This window comes from Syngnathus floridae, chromosome 2 (genome assembly GCF_059516105.1).
Source record: "Syngnathus floridae isolate MCC-2025c chromosome 2, RoL_Sflo_1.0, whole genome shotgun sequence".
In the NCBI taxonomy this organism is placed as follows: domain Eukaryota; kingdom Metazoa; phylum Chordata; class Actinopteri; order Syngnathiformes; family Syngnathidae; genus Syngnathus; species Syngnathus floridae.
The window spans coordinates 16,169,195-16,191,351 of NC_142414.1; the positions used below are offsets into that span (position 1 = coordinate 16,169,195).

General features: G+C 43.8%; 3 protein-coding genes across 8 annotated transcripts in view; 1 reads left to right on the plus strand and 2 right to left on the minus strand.

Annotated features, from left to right (window-relative positions):
- dlgap4a (discs, large (Drosophila) homolog-associated protein 4a) overlaps positions 1 to 4,233 on the minus strand; it is a 40,875-nt gene extending 36,642 nt beyond the window's left edge. For all 5 annotated transcript variants that reach the window (XM_088368921.1, XM_088368924.1, XM_088368923.1 and 2 more), the window contains exon 1: positions 3,996 to 4,233. The gene's annotated coding sequence lies outside the window, so the exon portion shown is untranslated. The remainder of the gene's footprint in view (positions 1 to 3,995) is intronic.
- A 4,521-nt stretch (positions 4,234 to 8,754) lies between these two features.
- Positions 8,755 to 13,409, plus strand: pcbp2 (poly(rC) binding protein 2). 2 transcript variants are annotated; one of them, XM_088368152.1, is made up of 13 exons: positions 8,755 to 8,922; positions 9,729 to 9,851; positions 9,939 to 9,962; positions 10,045 to 10,077; positions 10,153 to 10,269; positions 10,360 to 10,491; positions 10,733 to 10,861; positions 10,957 to 11,031; positions 11,457 to 11,516; positions 11,749 to 11,821; positions 11,898 to 11,953; positions 12,046 to 12,215; positions 12,295 to 13,409. In XM_088368152.1, exons 2-13 carry the CDS (start codon positions 9,783 to 9,785, stop codon positions 12,329 to 12,331), a joined length of 975 nt encoding a protein of 324 aa, XP_088224278.1. In that variant the 5' UTR covers positions 8,755 to 8,922; positions 9,729 to 9,782; the 3' UTR covers positions 12,332 to 13,409. The 2 variants fall into 2 exon arrangements, with proteins under 2 accessions (XP_088224278.1, XP_088224281.1); XM_088368155.1 differs by having other exon boundaries at positions 8,756 to 8,922; positions 11,457 to 11,498.
- A 108-nt stretch (positions 13,410 to 13,517) lies between these two features.
- On the minus strand, positions 13,518 to 22,147 carry map3k12 (mitogen-activated protein kinase kinase kinase 12). Its single transcript, XM_088368142.1, has 14 exons — positions 21,845 to 22,147; positions 20,172 to 20,695; positions 18,684 to 18,867; positions 18,408 to 18,599; positions 17,972 to 18,130; positions 17,662 to 17,820; positions 17,443 to 17,551; positions 17,005 to 17,114; positions 16,657 to 16,773; positions 16,442 to 16,576; positions 15,629 to 16,349; positions 15,488 to 15,555; positions 15,109 to 15,406; positions 13,518 to 14,810 (listed from the first exon to the last, which is right to left on the minus strand). The coding sequence occupies exons 2-14, from the start codon at positions 20,632 to 20,634 to the stop codon at positions 14,655 to 14,657; spliced, it is 2,871 nt and encodes a 956-aa protein (XP_088224268.1). The 5' UTR covers positions 20,635 to 20,695; positions 21,845 to 22,147; the 3' UTR covers positions 13,518 to 14,654.
- Between the last annotated feature and the right edge of the window lie 10 nt (positions 22,148 to 22,157).

The following is a 22,157-nucleotide window of genomic DNA, read 5'->3' on the forward strand; positions in this document are numbered from 1 at the left end:
TATTTGTAAACTGCAAGCGGAGCAAATAGCTACATTTCCCATTCATCTGTTTTCATATTTGCATTTAATTTGTATTTCTGTTTTTCTGCAGCACATTACCGACTGAGGAAACGATTATCATTTGGAGCGCCACAGAGAAAGTGAAATGAATAAACATCTGTTACAAGGATCTCCCTCTCAATGGACACACGAGACATAATTAATCACCGAGGGACAGAATTTCACAATTGCAGCACACTGATGTATTTGTCCCTAGCGAGGAGCATTTGATTTAACATGCAAATTTGTGTCAGAAGATCTGTACAGTGAGGCAGCCCAGGAAATGGCTTGAAATGACAAACACAGTGTGTGTGTGTGTGTGTGTGTGTGTGTGTGTGGGAAGGGGGGGGAGAATAAACCAGGTGCATTTCATTGATCTATTCTTAAAAAATATTGTTGAATTATTTTCGTGTTTAATTTTGTAGTTACTACACAAAAGAGAACCATTAGCACAGGTGCTAATGCTAACATCACGGGGAGTGATTGCTTTTCCTCTATTATCGACCGCAAAATAAGGTGATCGGGGGGGTCACTTTGTCAATGACAGTTTTCTCTTTATCAGCAACTTGTTTTGAAGCACTTATTTTAAAAGTCAAATTGTTCTATAATGTTACATAAGGGTGCCCTTGTATGCTTTTATTTGTCCTTGGTCCACTGTTATTGTTCTCATACACGCTCAAATGAAGGAAGTTAGCCGAGCATGGTGATCTGTTGGCAGGAAAGCGGGAAAGGTCATTGGCTCTGCGATGACATCAGACTTTAGTTACCGCCGGGCAGTGGCACACACAAATGCAGGGCTGTGAGAAAGTATTTGTAAGGTACTCAAAATAATAGTAATAATAGTTTTGAATGGTGATGTTATTTTTAAGGGGAAAAGAAATTTCAAAGCTACCAGGCCCTGTGCAAATAAGTACCCCTAAATGTTCTGTAATAAGTGGTTGCTTCAACCTCAGCAGCAACAACGGATATATATTCTATACCTGGTGAAAAGTATTTCATAACTCTGTGGAGATATTTTTGACCTACTCTTTCTTCCAGAATTGCTTCTGTCCAGCGACACTGGAGGGTTTTCCAGCCCGTATGGCCTTTTTATGGACAGAAGTTGACTTACAGGTGTTGTTTGTATCGTTCACCTGCTGCAGAACTTCATCTTAAGCTCATGAACAGATAACCAAATAGTCTCCCTCAGGATTTTCTGGTAAAGAGCAAGATTGATGGTTCTATCAATCAGAGTATGTCATCCAGATCCTGAAGTAGCAAAGTAGCCCCAGTCCATTACACTACTGCTGGCATGATGGTCTTTTTCTTGATTCAACAAGGGGCCAAGTATTTTTTTTTCCCACATAGGGCCAGGTAGCTTTGATTATTTTTAATTATTAGATTAAATCATCATTTAACACTTGCATTTTATATTCACTTGGGTTAACTTTAGGAGTATACCCAGGCTAGCCAAGTTAGGTTACAGAAACTAGCATGTCAGTAATTCTATGTATATATCACTTTAACTTTGTTTACATTTACTGTCTCGTGACTGTGTTCATGGTGATGCTTCTCAACATATCAGTAAGTACTTGTTGATTCAAAAGAAAGTTTTAAGTTTGAATAACTGCTTGGTTTTGAATACAATTTTCGAAAAAAAATTTTTACTTGACTTGCACAATGACAAGCAGCATTAAACCGACCGGTCAAGATGTATACAACAAAAAATGCCACCCTCTTTAAAAGATGAGACCTCACCATTTGGTTCTCCACTTCAGGCCTCTCAACTAAAAAATTGAGAAGGTGACAATGAGACAATAGCTGAACAGATGGAGCAGTAAGACACTTCTAACAGTGGTAAGGAGGAAGTGTACACACAAGTCTACGCACAAGGCTGAACTCAAGTTACACCGAGGCCTTGTTGCTATGGTAAACGTGGAGGAACAACAGCTTGACATGATACATCGAATGTATTTGAACTGTTTTATATCTAAGTCGGGGCTTAACATGCAGCAAACGCATCAGTCATAGATATTCAACAGAAATTCCCAATGCGGCTCTTGCGTGCGATTGCACGCTACTATAAAGCTCCACAGAGAGTTTTGCATTGCATTGCACCACCTATGATTTAACAGGTATAACCTGGCTGAAATATTGAACACAAGGGACAACAGAGGCTTCTCTCTGTTGTGTATGTCGTGGCGTTACACAGCCAAGACAGAAGACAAGATAAGGGGGAAAGATATGCAAATAAGACAGTTAGCTTTAGCGACATTCTTCTGCATCTCATGATGCGATTAATGTGCCCCAGCAAGGGCAGTCACAAAGTGTATGAGAAGGCCTTATAATGTTCTAAGACAGTAGGTCAGACACACAATATTGTAACACTCTGTTAAAAAAAAAAAAATTCCTCCGCCCTTATGAGACACACTTTTGCTTTCAGGGGGAAAAGGGTCAAAAGTAGAGCATCTGTGCCTTTCTAGTGACAATTGTATGTTCTCCTCATCATCAGGATTATTTCAATAGACTGTATGATGCCTTTTCTGGCGGCATTTTTTTTCTTTTCTCCTCTATGCTTGACTGACAGCCTGTAGCTATATGTCCCACCCAAGGTCATCTGGGATAGGTTGGCCCTGCACAGTCTGAGGGTGGACGATTTAGTATCTACAGTATCTACTTACAGTACATGCAAAAGTGGCTACCTCTTGTTATTTTGACAACTTCTGGCACGCCTCAACGACAACGTCCTTGCATAAACCTGGAGCATAGAAATGTATACAGAGTCCATTTTGGTTTGCTTTTCTGCATATCAGCGTGTCCGCCATATTTGATGTGGCAAACCAATGCATGTGAAATTGACTGAACTTCAAAAAGCCACATCCTACAAAGTGGACAAAGGTAATAATGCTTCTTATTCATTCATTTACACGCTCAAATAAATTTGGTAAACGTATTGCCACCCAAAACAACATAACTGTAGTTTTTAAATCTGGTCATTCATATAGTTAACTTGTCAAAATGCATCATCACAGTGTTGATACATTTGTACTAGCTGTAAACAAAAAGAACAAAATAATACATAAAATAGTACATATAATAATTTCAATCTCAACTATCATTTATTGCAAATGCATCTTGCCTCCATGTATAGATTCTGAAACCAGACCAGGTTATATTTGTCAGAAAGAGCAAATCTTCAGCTGCCAGTCATTCAAGGTGTCTCGGAGGCTGACTCCCCCCCCCCCCCCCCCCCCCCCCCCCTCTGTGCGCCATCCACAGGTTTGCGGTCCCATCCTGCCGATGAATCATTAATCAATCTTCCACTAACAAACACGAGCTTTTAATTGTCGAGATTGCTGTTTGACAACAAGTGAAACACAGGCCTCGATCCAAACAGGCTATCGATCAACACAATGCAGCCTCGTCAACAACAGCAGAGGAGGCGAGTGCTGATATGAATCAACCCAGGCATGCAGGACCAGGCAAACTAAAAAAAAAAATCTAATCTCCCCAGGAAATAAACTTTGAAAGGCAAGTTGATTCATTTTATTTTATTATCTCAAATTCTGCATCAAGTTGTGCAATCACAGAAACCTGCATCACTGCGCCTTTCCAAAACTTGCCTCGAGGCCACACACGCATGTTGCGAACGTCTCCCATGCAGATATTTGCCTCAATCCATAGACTGGGCTGAGGTTCCGAGGAGCATATTTGTACTCCATAGGCATCCTGAGCTGAACCTTACTTGCCAGGATCATGCAAACAGGCTGTCGGCGTCACACGCACCTACAAGTCTCTGCATCTTGCGCGCTCCTATACTCGAAGACGGTGACTTATTCGAAACGGGAAATCGTCAGTCGGTGGCCGGTCGACGTAATAATGCAGCCTGCTGAGCTCCCATCGATCATCGGGGGCTTGTTTTAAATGACCGAAAGGCGCAACGCCTGGCGTGAAAACAGCAAGCGTACCTTGCTTACCTTTTATTGCGATGAGCTGCAGATGTTGCTGCCTGTCACACGCCAATAGTTATCCTCCTCTTGCATGTCGAGCAAATCTCCGCCAAGCGACTCTTTCTATCTCTACAAGGTAAACAACACGCCCCAGTATCACGGCGTGGAAAAACGCAAGAGTCACTCTATCGAGCCGCCCTCCGCTGGATGCGGCTCAGCGGCGCACAAGCTCCATGGCGGCACGGGGAGCACTGTTGGGAGGCTGCCGCTGATGCAGCAGCCTTTTACTCCGACGAGACGTGGGATGAGTGCGCTGCGGGTGGGGGTGGGGTGGGGGCGTCCGAGGGCCCACGACTCGGCCCCCGAAATCAACCCAACGGAGTCATAATGACGGTTTCACAGTGGATGAATCACACCACGCGTGCGTGTTTTATCAGCAAGTCGATCAGAGAGAGCTCATCTTGGATGATTCAGCCACACCAACAAAGTGCCAGTATGGACAATGTAGAAGCACTCTAAACATTCCGGAGGAAGAAAAACTCGCATATTTGACTGTGTTCTCTGTCTTTGTTAAGATGAGATGCTCGAGTCACTTTTTGCAAGTTCAAGTGCTGCATGAAATAAATGTGCTATCTTTTTAATTGGCATTTTAAAATGAGTGAATGCAGTGTAAAGACAGATATTATTCCCCCAAAAAATACGTGACATGAAATGGTTTCATATTTATTCCACAATGTTAGTGATCACAACATTATGAATGTATGATGTCAAATGCTGTCAAGTTATGTCGAATGATACACGTTTGCCTTTTGACGTCTCAATTAGCGCTTACTTGAGTTCCTCTTTGACCAAATATTGGTTGCTGAGCACAACACCAAAGCAACTCATGACCTATCGTCAGTTTACACAAGTTGTACTGTGTTGAACTCCCTTTATAAATCCTTATCTTTGGTACCCTTGAGTGAATCCAGGCCAGTCAAATGTTTCAAAGGCATGAATGCATGCAGCATCAAGTACATAAATCGGACAATTTTTTGAATAGCGGAGTAAAATCCAGGAACAAAGGGTGGCTTGGATGATTGGATAACACCATGACTAATACTGTAACAGTGTATCTGATCCAAGAGTGCATATCCTAAGGGGTGTAAAAAGCCGGCCAATGGCTTTCGTCTTTCAAAAAAATAAAATAAAAAATATCCACGTCACTATGGCAAAGTTACCAGTCTGATGAAAACATACAGGCTTCCCTCGGCGCATCTTAGCAAACCAAGTTTCAGTGTGTGTGTGTGTGTGTGTGTGTGTGTGTGTGTGTGTGTGTGTGTGTGTGTGTGTGTGTGTGTGTGTGTGTGTGTGTGTGTTATTCCCACTGGCATGTAATTTCTCTTCTTCCAGGATTGACATAATTGACGTTAAAATCCAGGCGGTTCCTCATCCTTGTGCCCCCGAGATACCATACCAATTATTTGTCTCTGCGGGAGAAACCTATTTGTGAAAGTCCTTCATCCCATTGCCGCGGTGCGTCACGGTGCTGCTGCATCTTTTCTGCTTTCCGTCTGGACAGTTAACGGAAAAAACATTGCCCTCATCACTGTGACCCTCTGGGGATTCTATGGCTGTGGAAGGGTTGTGACATCGCAGTTGCCCCCCTGCAGAGAGAATTCATTCTAATTTGGGGGCGTTAACAAGTCTGTAGATATGCCCACGGCTCGAGCAAAAACACAAACTCCATCCTACTGCACACACAAGTGGGAAACATCTTCACTGTGTAGTGTGAACAATTTGTGTTAAATTATGAGTTATATTATGAGTTAAATTAATCCTCCATAGTGCATCTATTTTTTTGGGAGACCTTTCATCTTTAAAGCAATATTCTTCATGTTCATTAATGAGGTGACTAATTGGAAACATTTCTCAATTTGAGTTTGTCATCCAGTTTCTCACTGTCATTGCTTTAACAGATGAAAAAAAAATTAACCAAAGTGAATAAATAGCACTTGATCTCAGAGATGTTTTCTGTGGTCTTCTATATGACACAGGATCATTTGCCCATCTCTTTTCACACGACAATATTACTCTGAACATGCCATTTGGAATACACAGAGAGAGTGGGTTGTCAGGGGCCACTGACAAGAGGATGTTAGGTGGGCGAGTGGCATTTCATCATGCATTTCATGTGCCCTAATCAATGAGCACTCAGTAGTAGAAGAAAGAAGGGAGAGGAGAGCCAGTAAGAGCGCTAGGCAGTATTGTGGATAAAAGAAGTCAAGGAGAAAAACAGGAAACTCAAGGAGGTTTTACATTGTTGTGGGAGTACAACAGAGTATGGATAAGTGTAATGGAGCAAAAAAAAAAAAATTGTGAGATAAGTACGCAGACAGTTATTTAAGAACAGGCACACGCTATGAAGAAGCACATGAAAGGCAAAGCAAAACAATGGAAAAACTGAAGAGCCTCCATTATTCTATTGCACCCATTAATTAAAAACTGCTGTACATTTATCTGAGAAGTGAGCAAACACATTTCTTTAGTTGGGACCAATCTGTATATGAATCCACTGACAACAGAAGGCAGGCAACAATCATGCAGCTCCGCAGATGGTTTAGCAAAAATAATCTCTAGCATCTACTGCCTTGGCTTTGCAAAGGGGAAAAAATAAAAATGTAAACACTAGAGTGAAATGGAGGCATATAGAAATGTTTGCTTTACCTTATACAAAAGTGTGATTATGGGGAATATTTTTTTATTTTAATAGGCTGGCCATTGACTGATTGCATTGTGGGTGCTCTGATGTGCACCAGATTAATGAACATGTGCTGAGCGCAGTCAGGCAGAATATATGGCAAGCAGACCATGAAAACATGGTCACAGGGCTATACTGTTCCATTTGGAAATCCTTTTTTTTTCAAAGTTCATAAATAGCTTGATACGACAATGTGATTCTGCAGATTTTACTATCGAGCCCTGTGTTTCTATTCTTCTGATTCAAGTTAGCATCATCTGACAATCAATTTCCTTCATTACAGCAGAATGCCAAACAAGAGGGAAACAAGAGGGAAATAACCAAAAACAATGGCCAACTAAGCAAAACAATCTATCGTGAATTCTAAAGTCATCAATCAAGAAATGAATAGGAAAGCAGATTGTATTATTTGCAGGCCAAAGGTCGAATATCGAGAGACTGGTTGTTTCTGCATCAGCAAAACTACTTTTGAATGACGACAAATGGCACCGATGACCAAAGCCTGAAGGTACATTTTGCCCAATTCATATTTAAAATACCCCAGTCCCTCTGACCATGAGTATAGAGAAGGCCAATTGAATAGAGATTGGTCACGCAACTGTCTATTTATTATATAGCAAATATGACTCCCTGCCTATTGGTATAATTCTGCCATCTAGCGGCTTCCTATTTACCTTTAGCAAGGACAAAATTGAACTGCAATTATGGAAGTCGCCATTTCTAATTTATTATATATGCATGTTAATTTTTTATGGGAAAACTATTTGTGTAAAATATGTGCACTGGTTTCCAACAGCATTGATCAACTCACGTTTATGTACACCGGTCACGAATGCGTTGATCAGTGTTTTAAAAAATATATAAGTTTATCATAATGGTTGTGGTTAAAGTGCTGTAATTATGTTACTGTATAACAGTAATTTAAATACAATTTAGTACTAATATGAAAAAACTAACTTCTTATGTATATTTATTATTATTTTTTGTTGCGGCGACCTGGGAGGTGAACACCTGTCTGAGGGTACATGTGACCACAAGGGGTCACTGCAGGTGTACGACGTGAACGCGCAGCACGCAGTGGAGCTCCACAGAGCGCCTCAATATTTGAGCGCAATTTATCCCGATTGGGAACGTGCACACACCAGAATTCATAAGATGCAAGCAACACAAACTTCTTGTCCAGTGAGCAGCAGCAGCAGCAGCAAACAACACAATCCTTTCGATCAGCGAGCAACACAGCAGTAGCAGCAAACTGCACTGAGCTCCACGGAGAAAGGAAAAACTCATGGGAAGAGGAGACCAAAGGGACTCCAGGTGAGCTCACAGTTCTCAACTGGACTCATTTAGTTAACCGTTTCACTGACTGCATTACAGTTGGTCTGGAAAATGTGTTGTCTTTATGAAAAAGTTGTTTATTGACTTTTGTCTGAAAGGATCACTTTATGTTTAAGACTTTTTCTTTCAGTAAAAAGGCTGGAATGCTTTTATTTAATTGAGGGAAAGTATTTATGTCAAAATAAAAGTAAAGTGATCTTGCTTACAATTGAGTAAAATAATTGTGATTTAAAAATAAGGTAAAGGCCGGCATTTTAAAACCTGGGTTTCTGTTTCAATGCCTTATTTATACATTCCTTAATTTAATTACAAATAGTTAATCTACTTGAATGCACTTTAGTTAATAGGTCGACTGAACTTTATCTACATTATTTGTGTAAAGAGCACTAAGCTGCATTGTTTTATTTGGAAAAATATTGTACCTTTTTATTTAAACTCATCAATTTTTGTATGTCTCAAAGGTTTTTCACCTTGATTGTTTCACTCAATAAAAACCCGAACAAAGACTGAAATCCCAGTCTGGTCAAGTCCTTCCTTTTCAAGTGTGGAAACCCATGAAGTTAAAATACACTTGCATTTTTATTTATTTACTTTTTAAATACAAACTATTCATTGTACCCGTCTTTTCAGTTTGGAGAAAAATAGCGAAGTTGTGTATTTTTTCTGTCAGTGGAAGTAGCGCACGCGAGGGGCGTGGCCGTGAGAGGTCAGAGTTGAATTCAGTCTGGCTTTTGTGCGAAGCGGAAGAGTGGAGTCCCATCGAAGCACGGCGTCTTTTCCCTCTTCCCCGGATCCTTTTCAAAGTCCCTCCCGAACCTCTCCCCCTTCTTCCCTTGTCACCCTACCCACCCCCTGGACATACGTCGACGGACGGTTCGGGTAAGAGATCCAAACGCGGCGGCAGAATGTGCGTTTGGGCGCTCTTTTCCCTTTAGCTTTGCTAGGTAGACTGAAGGACAGCGAGAAGTCGCTGCTCCCCATTGCTTTTGAAGGCCGCGGGTTGTGACTATTTCCTGGATGAGGCGACGTTTAAGCTAGCAAGCCGGATGGAAAATTACCGGTTATGCTAACTAGCCGATCGAGCGTGCTAGCTTGTCGCCGCCGCTCTTGATATTTTGTTGGTATGATATTGTCATAAAAGCCAAATAATCTTTTGTGAAGTAAGGCATAATGTTAATTGGAATCCAGTTTGTATAGTATGGTGTCGTACTTCCATCTGCCGTCTGCTTGCGTGACAGACAGATTGTGATGTAGACTTACCTTTTAAGTGGAGGTGTTAGCTTCCTATTCGGAGCCCCCTGCTGCCTGCTAAGAAGCTCTTGGCACGAACGCATTCGAATCCCAGGTGATAAAACAATCTTTGACACTTGCAATAACCGGATAGTACTAGTAGCATATGTCGCTTCTGCTTCTCGGTACCATGAAATAGCCGGCGCCCCACGTAGACAGTGGGTCATTGTACTGCCGTGAATGGGTGGACTCGCGCCAGTCGAATGCGAAATACAGTACAGCAGTCAAATGTATCTATCTCCGTCATTCGCGGTTGCAAAGTGCTGCAGAAGTACTTTGTCATGACTATGCAGCATCGCACATCTACACATCTTCGTAAAGAAACACTTCAACTTCTTACACAGCTTCAGCTGCTTGAATTGTCTTTGACATTGCTGTTTTCCACGCTTTTGCAGGCACTTGGCCTGTGACCAAAGATTCACTCGTGTATATCACATCCAGCTGCATCAATGGACTCAAGTCTCGTTGAAGGAGGACTTAATGTCACCTTAACTATCAGGTTACTCATGCATGGAAAGGTGAGTTGTGGCTGGAGATTTTTTTAAGAGCTACCCATTGTCCCATTTGTGCGCTTATAATTTACTTTTTGTGTGTTTATTCCGTAGGAGGTTGGAAGTATCATTGGCAAGGTAAGTTGTTTTGCGCATTTAAATGGATCTTATGTACTTCTCACACTCCTGTTTATGTAAATGATTTTCGTCTCCTCAACAGAAAGGAGAGTCAGTGAAGAAAATGAGAGAAGAAGTAAGATGCAAGAAAGCGGTCATATGATTCCACTTGTGCTTCATCATTTGCTGCATGGCTTGTCTGTACGTGCAGAGTGGCGCCCGCATCAACATCTCTGAGGGGAACTGTCCAGAGAGGATCATAACCCTGGCAGGACCCACCACCTCCATTTTCAAAGCGTTCTCCATGATCATAGAGAAACTGGAGGAGGTTTGGATGCGTAAACTACGTTTGATGATGAGGCGAGATTCCGCCGGTGAACTTAAAGCTGAACAACTTGCGTGTGGCTTTCTCCCTCAGGACATCAGCACCTCCATGACTAACAGTACAGCCACCAGCAAACCACCAGTCACCATGCGCCTCGTTGTGCCTGCCAGCCAGTGCGGCTCGCTCATCGGCAAAGGGGGCTGCAAGATCAAAGAAATCAGAGAAGTGCGTCTTCATAATCTGACAACTCGTATTGCATTTGGTCCGCTCAAGAGTGTCCTCTACCAATCACAGTGCACTTTGCAATTGTTTTGCATAAGAGGCAAATGATCATTGAGAGGATTTATACAAATTTCCTCTGAAGTAATACGTTTAAATTGTGATAACACCAGATTTTCTCAGATAGACACCGTGCCTCAATTCATTAAGTTTTTTATTCCATGTGATTGTTGGTGTCCACCCACAGTCAGCAGGAGCTCAGGTACAAGTAGCAGGGGACATGCTGCCCAACTCAACAGAACGTGCCATCACTGTTGCAGGGACTCCGCAGTCCATCATTGAGTGTGTCAAGCAGATCTGCGTTGTCATGCTTGAGGTAACACCTCTTGAGGGTGAAACAACTTTTTGAGATCTGCCATGTTTTACTGATGTATATATTTTTAATCATTTTAATTGTGTCCGTTTCCTCAGTCCCCTCCAAAGGGAGTGACCATCCCATACCGACCTAAACCCTCAGGCTCTCCAGTCATCTTTGCAGGTGGTCAGGTAGGAATGTCTCTGTTTGGTTCTCTACAGTAGTGGTTCTCCAACTCGGGATCCCAAATGCTCATCTCGTAGTACAGATGAAGCGAGACAATATTTGAAAAACTTCACACAGCCGATAAGGTTTGACCATTTGGATGGCGACATCAGCACAAAAGCGGCAACACTTCCTTCCACTCATGCCTAAAGCACTCAACTTTACCCATAGGACAGCTAGTCGGCTTAGAATGTAATTGACTCAAATTACTTTATTGTTGGGTTTGCAGTCCTGTCAGCCTGTTAGTCCCGTTTGCTTTGTGGGAAAAGTTGCCTTCATAGCACTTTTGTAGTGTGCATGTGAGGACCTCAAGGACAGAACCCTGATGGATATTGAAGTACACTGCGTGTGACACCGTCCCAACCTCCTAAGTGCTTTTCTCTTCTTGCAGGCATATGCTGTCCAAGGACAGCACGCCATTCCTCAGCCTGATGTAAGTGAAGGGCCCTCTGTAAGTGATCCAATATATTTGCAAGTTTGCGCCCGAGATGCTTCATCTTAGTTTTCCGATCACCTCACGTTGCCACGTCCCATTTAACGTCTTCAAACAATATCAATCCGTGTCACGACCCAGGGAGAAATAATCCATTTCATTTGTTCCTCTCATTGACACCGGGCTGTAATCACCAACATGATATGAGTAGTATGTTTTATTTCTGTCTGTCCCTCTGGTGGCTCCGTAGCTCACCAAACTTCACCAGCTGGCCATGCAGCAGAGTCCCTTCCCCATTGCTCACGGCAACCAGGGCTTCCAGGGTAGGTGGGCAGCCGCTGCTTTCGATTGGTCCTAATACGTTCCGCTTTGTGACCGTCTTTCTTTGCAATTCCGCAGCTGGGATGGACGCCTCTGCGCAGACTGGCTCACATGAGCTCACCATTCCAAACGACGTAAAGCCCCAGTTGTTTTCAGTCGCACGATCCTCAAGCGATGTCTTTCCCTGGGTGTCGCTCTGTGCTCACATTACTCTTATTTCTCCCAGCTCATCGGCTGCATCATTGGGCGTCAGGGCGCCAAGATCAACGAGATCCGTCAGATGTCGGGCGCTCAGATAAAAATTGCCAATCCTGTGGAGGGTTCCACAGACAGACAGGTCACCATCACCGGCTCCCACGCCAGCATCAATCTTGCAGAGTACCTGATCAATGCTCGGTAAAGTTTGCTTCTGGCGTTCTCGTGCTTAAACAGTTCAAAATGGTGAGTTTGCAGCTTTCTGTTTTTGTTTTTACAGGCTGACCTCGGAAGCCACCGGACTCGCAGCCAACTGACATGGAGGAGCCTCATTCGCATCTAATGTTGCCCCCCACCCCGACTTTTTACCAAGAGGTCCCTTATTGAACTTCATGCAAAAATACTACGAACTCACTGTCTCCTCTGTTTGGGTTCGATACGCCTCGGTTGTAACTATGGCGTCATCATGATCACGGTATGCTATTTATTTATAAACTTTGAAATTCCCATTACAATAATTTCGAAAGACTTCTTCTTTTTCTTTTTTTTTTAATGTATATCTTTATGGTATCGATAAAGGTTCAAATGTTTTAGAAAAATCTGAAAATGCATAAACGTTTTTTATGTCAGATTTTTCTTAGAAAATGTAAAAATGAAGAAAAAAACACTAAACATGATAGATGGACTGTTCTTTCCCTTCCCTTTTGAATATATTTATTTTTATTTAAAACGGCTCCTTGTAAGAAGAGAATCTATTGATGATATTTGGAGCTGTGCTTCTTGAGCAATGCATTGAGTTTGACGGGTTTTTAACGGGTCAAGGCCTCAATTGAAGTCTATTGCAGGAATAATTTGGAAAGTTTGCCATTGTATGAATTTGAAATTGTTTGGTCTCACCTCACCACCGTAATTGTCATTCCTGTGTTTTATCAGTTTTAGTTCTTGATCATCAAATTTTGACTTTTGTTTTGTATTGCATTCTGATGTGGGCGGGTGGGTCTGAATAAGAAAAAAAATATTTTTCTTTTTTCCAAATTTACTAAAGACCATACTAATTATGAGGATAACGTTTGCAATGTTTGTTTTAAATAGAGAAAATATTTTTTTTAACTGCTGGGCTGGGGAATGCTGCAAGACTACAAAAGATGTTGGTCTTTCAAAGTATATTATGCTATGGTAATAAATTATGATAAACTAGAAGGATAATAGAATAACAAACACTAGTTTTCTCAGATTTTTCTTTTTTTTTGCCTGGGTCAGATTTGTATTTTTATTCTTTGCAGGATGAAGAAACTCACGTTTTGTGCACGATTTCAAACTATTGTAGATCTGGGTGCATTTAAATTGTTGAAGACCTAAAAATGCAGAAATAAAAAAAACATGTGAGATGCTTAACACATTGTTTTACTTATCTTTTTATTCAGAAAAACACTGGCCTTATACTAAGCTTAGGTTGGAAGCTTGGATATATTGATCATGGGCAAGAATCAAAAAGCAGGAACCTTGTTAACCAATACATTATTTATTGTAGCTCATATTTTTTTCTTTTGATATACTTCCTATATTACAGGTAAAATGTGCAATGCAGTATAAAAACAAAACATTTCTATTCAAAGGATACTTAACATTTCAACGAGTGACCACAAAGTGCTCTACGTGTATATACTTGACCAGGCAGGCTACTCCTGCAGAAATCTTAAAGGGTCGTGGGGGACCGTGGAGGTTTTTATGAAGGCGACCAGTCCTTGAAATTCATTACAAAAACACATTCACGTTTATTAGCACCTGCACCAGTAGCTTTGCTATTTAGAGAGAGTTGAAATAAATTTTGTCCTGGTTCAGTGCATGTCAGAGGAAGGTGTTGCCGTGAGTGCAGGCATGACTTGACACTCACCAAAGACAACACTTGGGACTTACTACTGCACAATCGCAACCTTTTCATTCCAAGTCAACCAAAAGGTCTCCGTTCCTCCACAAATCCGACGACCTTTGCAAAAGCCTCACGCAAGTCTTGTGTGCTGGAAAACTTGGCGGGAATTATGTTTTACAACTCAGACCTCCTAAATTTTCCATCCGTTTTTCCCTCCTTTTTAGTTCTAACATTTATTAACATAAGGAACAGAGGAAATACTTTCAGGATTAAAAAAGTGTAAACTTCCACCAAATATAAAACGGATACATTCAAATCATAAATTATAAACATAATCATGCATTTGTTCACAGGGCTGCAAACCATTTATTCTTTGTTTTTTTTTATAAATAAAATCTTTCATGGTTATTTACATTATTATTTGTTAGTATTTTAATGCATTAGTGTATGAGGGCCCAGAGTGGGGATGGAGGGGTGAGTGAAAGGTACCTATTAGTACCTGGTACCTATTTTGACTACGAGTAGTTGATGTCTCAATTATCAGAATATCACCCAAGCTGACAAAAGAAAATCAAAAGAATGTCAGTCAGGTTTGACATACGTGTGTCACATGCTGGAGTCTTGCCAGCCAGTGCGCTTGGTAGCCCTCGTAACTTTGTGAAAAACGTGTCATAGCTGTGATCCCTCGTGACATGCCGCACTGGCCGACTGGTGCACTGTGACGGTGACGGTTCAATGTATGCAAGTTAGAGGTATTTAAGTCCAGGTGTCTATGGGGGTCCTGTGTGAGACGCCTGTGGTGACCCTTGATGGGCTTGAGGGGGCGGCATCCATGCTCCAGCACTGGGAGGTCGGCTCGGCTCCCCGCTGCCCGACTGGTCCAGCTCGGCACTGTCGCAATCCGAATCGTCACAAAGGACTCGACCCTGAGGAGAGCGTGGAAGACGTTTGTTAGACCTCTCAGGAAGAAAACATGGCACTGACACTAGCAGAGCTAGGGACTGTTTTCCTTTGGGGCCCTTGGGGGAGTCAAGGATTTCTCAGGGATCCACAAACCCTCAAAATTCTTCAGAAAATTTTTCATTATACAGTATGTTTTTTATCGGAGACATGTAAAAATTTGGAAAAAAGAAAAAAATCAATTATCTGCTCTGGCACCTGGGGGGGCAGCTCCCCCACAGGCCCCCCCTCGAGGTCCGCCAAAGATGCAGAACTCAAGCGTACCTCATTTGGATTCTGCTCGCTTTCCAGCTTTGCTTTGGCCTGACCCAGCATTCCGTCTTTCTCTGACAGGCCATCGGAAGCCTGCGCGGAATCCGTGATGTCTGCCGGGATTTCTGAGCCCTGAGAGAGGAGGTCGTCACTGCGGTAGTCCAACCTGTCATCCGTGTTGGTGCTGACCACATCGGGGGTGCCGCTGTGGGAGTGATCTGTAGTATGGCCCTCCTCGCCATCCGAAACTGACAGGTTCTCCGAGCTGAAGGTTGACACCGACTGACACTTGGTGATACTCGTCGGACGTCTGAGGAATGTGACGCAGTTCAGGTTCAAAATGATTATTTGAGCTCAAAACGTGTGTCCGAAAAATGAGTAAGTTACTCACCGTCTCCGTGGTAACTCCACCTCACTGTCAACCTCCCCCTCCTCTTCTTCTGATGACACCCCACGCCTCTGTAGTAACCATAAATTGTTAAACAGAAAAGCATTTTCTGGGCAATTCCGGGACCAAATTCCGTCCTCTTACCTGTTTTCGTGTAATAGCTGCCCTGTACAGAATGGCTGAAGGTGTGAGGTGCTGACTCCCAATTCCCCCTGAAGCCCCCCGGGGCAACCTCACAGCGCCTGCTCCATCCTCTTTATCCTCGCCTCCATCATGAGGCAGACGGGGAGATCCAAGAGATCCGCGTCCGGCCGCCGCCCCCCGCCCACAAGGCGAGTCGGGGCTGCTCGAGAAGGGGAACGATGCTGCATCCTCGCTAGGAGTGTCGCTGCGCGGGGGAGTTTCAGTAAGATCATCCAGACCGGCGACCCCCACCTCCGATTCCCCTAATCCCGCTGAAGCGCCTCCTCTTTGGAGCCCACCCACTGGGGGATCCTCTTTTCCCTGGCCGCACACCTCTAGCGTGGTGCAGATCAGGTCAGGGCTGGAGGAGGATATCTGCCTTTGCTGTTGCTCGGGGTCAAGGCCCCGCAAGGCTGCAGAGGGCTCCAGCAGCTTCTTGGCGGAATCAGCGGGCAAGCTGTTAACCTGGGCCGCCGTCGTCTCTCTATTGGGAGACGACTGATTGGCTTTGAGTCCTGCCAGATCTCCACTGCTGCCTTTGCCAGGCTTACGGTGGCGTGTTTTTACCCTCCGAGACCGACTGGGAGAAGTGGAGCTTCTTGTGGGGCAGTTTGGGATGGTGACTTGCATTACGGAGGAATCCATTTTGGGAATGATTACCTCAGACTTAAGGATGTCTGGCCTGAAAGAATGGGGAGGGAAACAGCAAATCAAATCTATAATCCTCACTGCAGAGAATGGGTGTTTGGTTTGTTAACTGAAATGAGATCGCACCGCTTTCCTGAGGGCAGTTTCTGTGGGACATTTCTCTTCTTGATGAACTTGTCCATGCTGTTGGAAGAGCTGCTCTGCCTGGAGCTGTGGTGTTTAAAAAAACCCGGATACTTTTTATCCAAAGACTGCTCCCTCCTGCAGATAAACAGACGGCAAGTGACTTTGTACAAATTCCGTTCACGAGCCAAAGACAAAATGTTTGAATTCGGTCGAACCTCTGCAGCTCTTTTTCTTTGAGCTCCAGCTGCAGCATGACGGCACTGAGCTCCATGTAAAGGTTGTTAGCTCTCTCCAGTTTCCTCTCATAATGTTCACGAATGTCTAAAGCATGTCTGACACAAGAGGGGAAAGCTGGGTGATGTCATCGTGCATCCGCATGAGAGACTTCCAATCCTCTGCAACTGGCATGCACTCAAGTCACTTTCATTCACCCACGGGCATGGACAAAGGAGTGACATCAAGAAATGGCACACACTCCGTGACAAGTGGCCTCATTCGTGACGTGTGCGCAAACACAGTAAGAGCACAACTTTCCAAATAGAAAAAAAAAAAAAGCCCCAAACCTGAGCTCTTCTCTGCGTCGGTTGATCAGCTCCTCATCGAGTCGGTGCAAACAAGTACCCTCGGATTTAATCTTCTCAAAGTGCTGTTTCACCTCCTCTCGCCATTCAGCCTGATGTGAGCAGATTATTTTTATTTTTTTTAGTTGATCAGCTGCATATAGTTAGAGGCTGACTTGAGAGGTGGTTCTCTTTTGTTGGCACACAACAGATCAGATGACTAAGCAAGACTGTGTGGGTGATTGGCTGCGTGCATCCACATATACTGTAGACTGGATGTACATTATACAGAAGCAAGCCTGTGTTCTTCACAATATCCAACCAACAGCTTTTGGGATAAATTAAATGACACAGACATCACAAAACCAAAAATTCAGACACGTCCTTCAAAATCCAAGTCTTCTTAAAAGACAAACATTCGACCAGGTTTGTCAACGATACCTGCGACTTGAAGTACGTCTCCTGAGGAGTAGACAGAACGTCAGCTGACGCTATGTCAAGATGGAGAAGGATCTGACGGAACGAAGGCCGGTTCCTGGGTTTGCAGTTCCTGCATAAATCCAGATTGAACACAATAACCATCGTTTCATCTTTTACTGTATTTATTTATGCCTCTAATCCTCTGCTCTGCCTCACTTCCAATATCCGCTAATTGCTCACCAGCATTGTCTGAGGAGGACCTTGAAACCATCAGGGCAGCTCTCAGGTACGGGTAGCTGCAGGCTGTTGTTTCCCACGCCCCAGATGATGGCTGATGAATCCACATCTTTGTAAGGGATCTCTCCGGTGAGCATCTCCCACAGCACCACTCCAAATGACCTTAAAGTCAGGTTCAAGTTCCAGTAAACAGTCTCACGAGAAAATCATAGAGAATGCAAAATCAAAAATAACTGCGAGTAGCAACACTGACTAGACGATTTGGAACGTTATCCTCACTAGAAAGATACTTGGTTACAAAGATGGCACCTACCAGATGTCGACCTTTTCTGACACAGGCTCATTCCGGATGACCTCAGGAGCCATCCAGGCTACGGTGCCTGCAAAAGACATCTTTGTGCTCTTGTCACTGAGCTCCTTTGAGGTTCCGAAGTCCGAGATCTTTACCAGGTCATCGTGTGTGATCAACATGCTGAAAAAAAAAATTAAAGTGTTTATACTGTCAAATATCCTGTTCTTGATAATACGGTGCAGACACATTTGTGTTTCTTGTAATGCTACTTTTTACCCAAAAGTACAAAAAAGCCACGTCTCCATGTGTAAGCGTCAAATATTAGCTAGCAAGTTAAAAAAGTGAACATTTTCTTTTTATTGATAGATTCGGACAATCAATAGTAGCACAATGCTACCTCTGCTGGTTTTGAAAAAAACAGCCTTATAAAATGTAATGGGGTGAATTGCTAACTTACTTCGGGGACTTGAGGTCTCGGTGTATGATTTTATGAAGGTGTAGGTAGTTCATGCCTCCTGCGATGCCCATGGACCAGTCAACTAGGAGTGAGGGGGTGATTTTACGACCTGCCCTCAGTACCTCGTATAGTTGCCCTTGGGCACAGTATTCCATCAAGATACAGTAACAAGGAGCCTGGGTACACACGCCCCTAGACAAAAACACGGCAATTCCATGAGGACGCTTAATGATCTGGTAAGCAAATTGAATGTAGGAGAACTGGAGGAGAACCTACTTGAAAGTAATGATGTTGGGGTGCTTGAGCTTGCGAAGATGTTTGATTTCAGTCTCCTTGATGTCTCGTACTTTCTTCACAGCCACATCGTCTCCATGGAACTTGCCGAGGAAGACGGCACCCTGCGCCCCGCTGCCCACCCACTGCAGGTCGGAGATCTCCTCAAATGGAACCTCCCAGCTTTCTGAACAGAGACCGGCAAATAGAAACAAACTAAAAAGAAGCATTCCATTCATTTCAGACCCTCCAATTTGAGTCAATGGATTCGGAACGTGCTTCACCACAGAATGGGCATCTTGCAACGCGCAGGCTGACAAATAATAGTGATTAATTAAACAATTAATCAAATTAATTGAACAGACAGACAAACAGTACTGTGATTAGCACAATTAGCAGTGTTGTTCTTGTTGAAAGAAAATGAATGGATCTGTCTTCCACACCTTAAATAACATAGAGTTCTTGGCCACTAAAGAGAAATGCAGCAGGCAGAGCCAAAGAGAGAAGCGAATCTATTCTTCATGAGGTCCACTGAAGTGTGAAGCTCTCTGGAGGCCCGCTTTAGCAGAGACGGATGCACACGACGTTTCCCCATAGCTAGCTGCTAAAACTCACTCGGTCTGGTTTGTGTCAACAGACAACAGTGGCAAACTGGTGAGAGACAATCTTTTTTTTTTTTTTTTTTTTTAAATATGTTCATTTAATCCCCCCATCATGTTAGCCCTGAGAGGATTGTGAGACAGCATTCAGTCGGGCCTATTTGGAAATGTTCATACTTCATTTTAGCTGGTCGACGAGTGTGAGAGTGATGATGATGATGATGTAACCCTGACAAAACTGAGGAAATATGTTTTTGGCAATGATGAAAATAGGACTGCTGCTAGCAAACACTTGGAGTCACTATTTTTAAAAAAAACAAAGGCCATGTCCAAAATCTTGAAATGCTACTAGATTGAGACCTGACTTTCAGCGGTCACATCAAATGACTTTGAAAAATATCTCCATACTGAAAGGGTTGCATGCTCCAAGCAGACCAGAAGAAGCTTTGCCATTAATGCAGCCCAGGTTTCCAAGCAAACACGGTGAAGCGCCATTTAACTGTTATGCTACACGCAAATCGAATAAGTGATATCAGCCCCAAGTATGAATGCTTTTAAATCCAGGTTAAAAACAAAATGTTATTTTTCACACTCCATCCTTTGATTTTTTAAAAATATTTTTAAACTCAATTTCGCCTTTTCTTCACTCTTTTGCTTTTGAATGTCTTTAAATCTTTAGATTGTAAATATATTTAAACAGCAATTTTCATTCTTTTAGTATTTTAACAAAATATTAACTTTTGTTCTCTTTGCTCTGCCTTTGAATATCTTCGGCTGTTCACATTGACTTGGTTTGTGTATAAAATGTGCCAATTTGAATTGCTTTGCCTTACAAACTATTTGTCACGTGGTGCCAAGCATCCCGAAGCACAAAATTTACAATATCACGTACCTTCATGGCTATGCTTGTGCTCAGTGGAGTAGGCCTTCCCGATCATGGTCCACACAGGTTTTAGGCATCCAAACAGACCCTCCAAAAACCCTCCACTACCCGATTGAAACCGAATATTCTCCGAATGGCTCCGGACGGCGCCGGCCTCCGGACTGTGGCCCGCCTCGGCCCCACTGCCACACTGGCAGGCGTCATGTTCGTGTAGTTTCAGCACACTGTTGTCAAAATTGCCTGAAGGTCCATCACTGGGCGTGGGACTGCTGCCTCCCGGTGCCCCCGACCCACCAGTGTCAATTGACAGCACGTTTCGGAGGACACACTGTGTGGGGGTCAGGTCCGTTTCCGGGGTGCAGGCTGGGGTGTCACCATCAAGTCTTCGATAAGGGGGTTCTGATACCGGGGTACTGAAGCCTGACAGGGAGGGGGAAGGGGCACGGGGCTCATGGATACAGGTCCCACTCATCAGGGGTTTTCCCAACCCAGCAGGTTAGGGTGGATGGTGGATGGACTGTGGAGAATATGACCTAAAGATAAAGATAATGAAATGCATTGTTATTTGTGAAACACCTCTCTTATTCAAACATCAGGAAATTAAATCTAGGTAGCCCAGTGGTAGTGCCATGGCAGTTAGTATGTCTACATCACAGTTTGGTTTAATTGTCGGCCTTCTTGCGTGTGGAGTTTGCCTGTCCTCTTCATGCTTGCTTAGATGTTTTCTTACAGTTACCTCCTCCCACATTCCAACAACATACATAAGGATAAGCATATAAAACGGATGGATGGAAAAAAAGTATAATTTGGGCAAAATAATCACACATTTCCAAAAAGTAAGCCATGTCTGAGTCATGCAGAAAATCCTCATTCTGCTGCCTATGAATGGAAACTCGTGCAACCTGCCCAGTGGAGCTATCAAGCAGAGTGGAAATGGGCTTTATGAATGAGTCGACGAAAGCATGCTGCTGCTGCTGCTGCTCTGTTACCTGCACTTCTTCGCGAAGATGACGGCACACAAACCCCCACCTCCCCCAACCATGACTCCATGCATTAAGTATGTGCATGCCTGGAAAATGATGAATTGCATAATCGTCCCCGTGAGGTTGTTTGTGTGTAGGAAAGGGGGTGGGGGGGCTTATGCCCATTTCACACAGTAAATCCCACAGCGGCTCCGTGACTTGGACTGCACCGTCGCATAAAAAGAACCACGGCGAAAAACAGAGCGTGGAAATCAGGGAATAAACAATCAGTGGGCCTTTGAGATGCGCGTGCTTGCGCGCGCGGCCATGCATGCATACATGCATGCATGCATGCATGCATGCATGCATGCAGTAAACTCAATCTTAAAATAACCAAGGATGTGATGTTGACAGTCAGCAGTCGAGGTGCAGCGTGCATTGCAACCCACTACGCTGCGTGCCAAGTCAAAGTGCCGCAGCGTCGGTACATTTACTCAATGTTGGCACCGGCGCAAATGATACGGAATGTGCGCTTCCTCGTCACACACATACGATCTTCAAGCAAGCATCGTCGATGGTTCTTCGTTCGTCTATAAACGGCATCATTTATCGGTGTAGCGTGAGCGGCGCCGCACTGAACCTCACGCGTAAAAGCACGCACTGTGATTCCAGACCTGGCGTTTCGGTAGCATTTAAGCGGTCAGGACGACATTCCCATACCTTTCAGCTCGCTTGTTGTCGCGTTGTCAAGTGAAAGGGTGGGCTCGGCTTTCTCTTATCCTCACGATGAACAACCAATCGTCCCCCCCACCCCCCCCTCTCCCGTCCGTCTCTTCTATTTCTCGTCCTGTACTCCAGCAGTTTTATGTCGCCGGGACGGTTCCCAGCGGGCAAATGTGTATCGATAGCTGGGGACCCATGCAACGTGCAGGCGCGCTGGGTTTCGTAGGGGGGGGAGGGAACTGTCTCACTCCCAGTGCTGAATTGACGTCACGTAGGTGACGGGATGCGCCGCGAGAGGGCGCCGCACCAC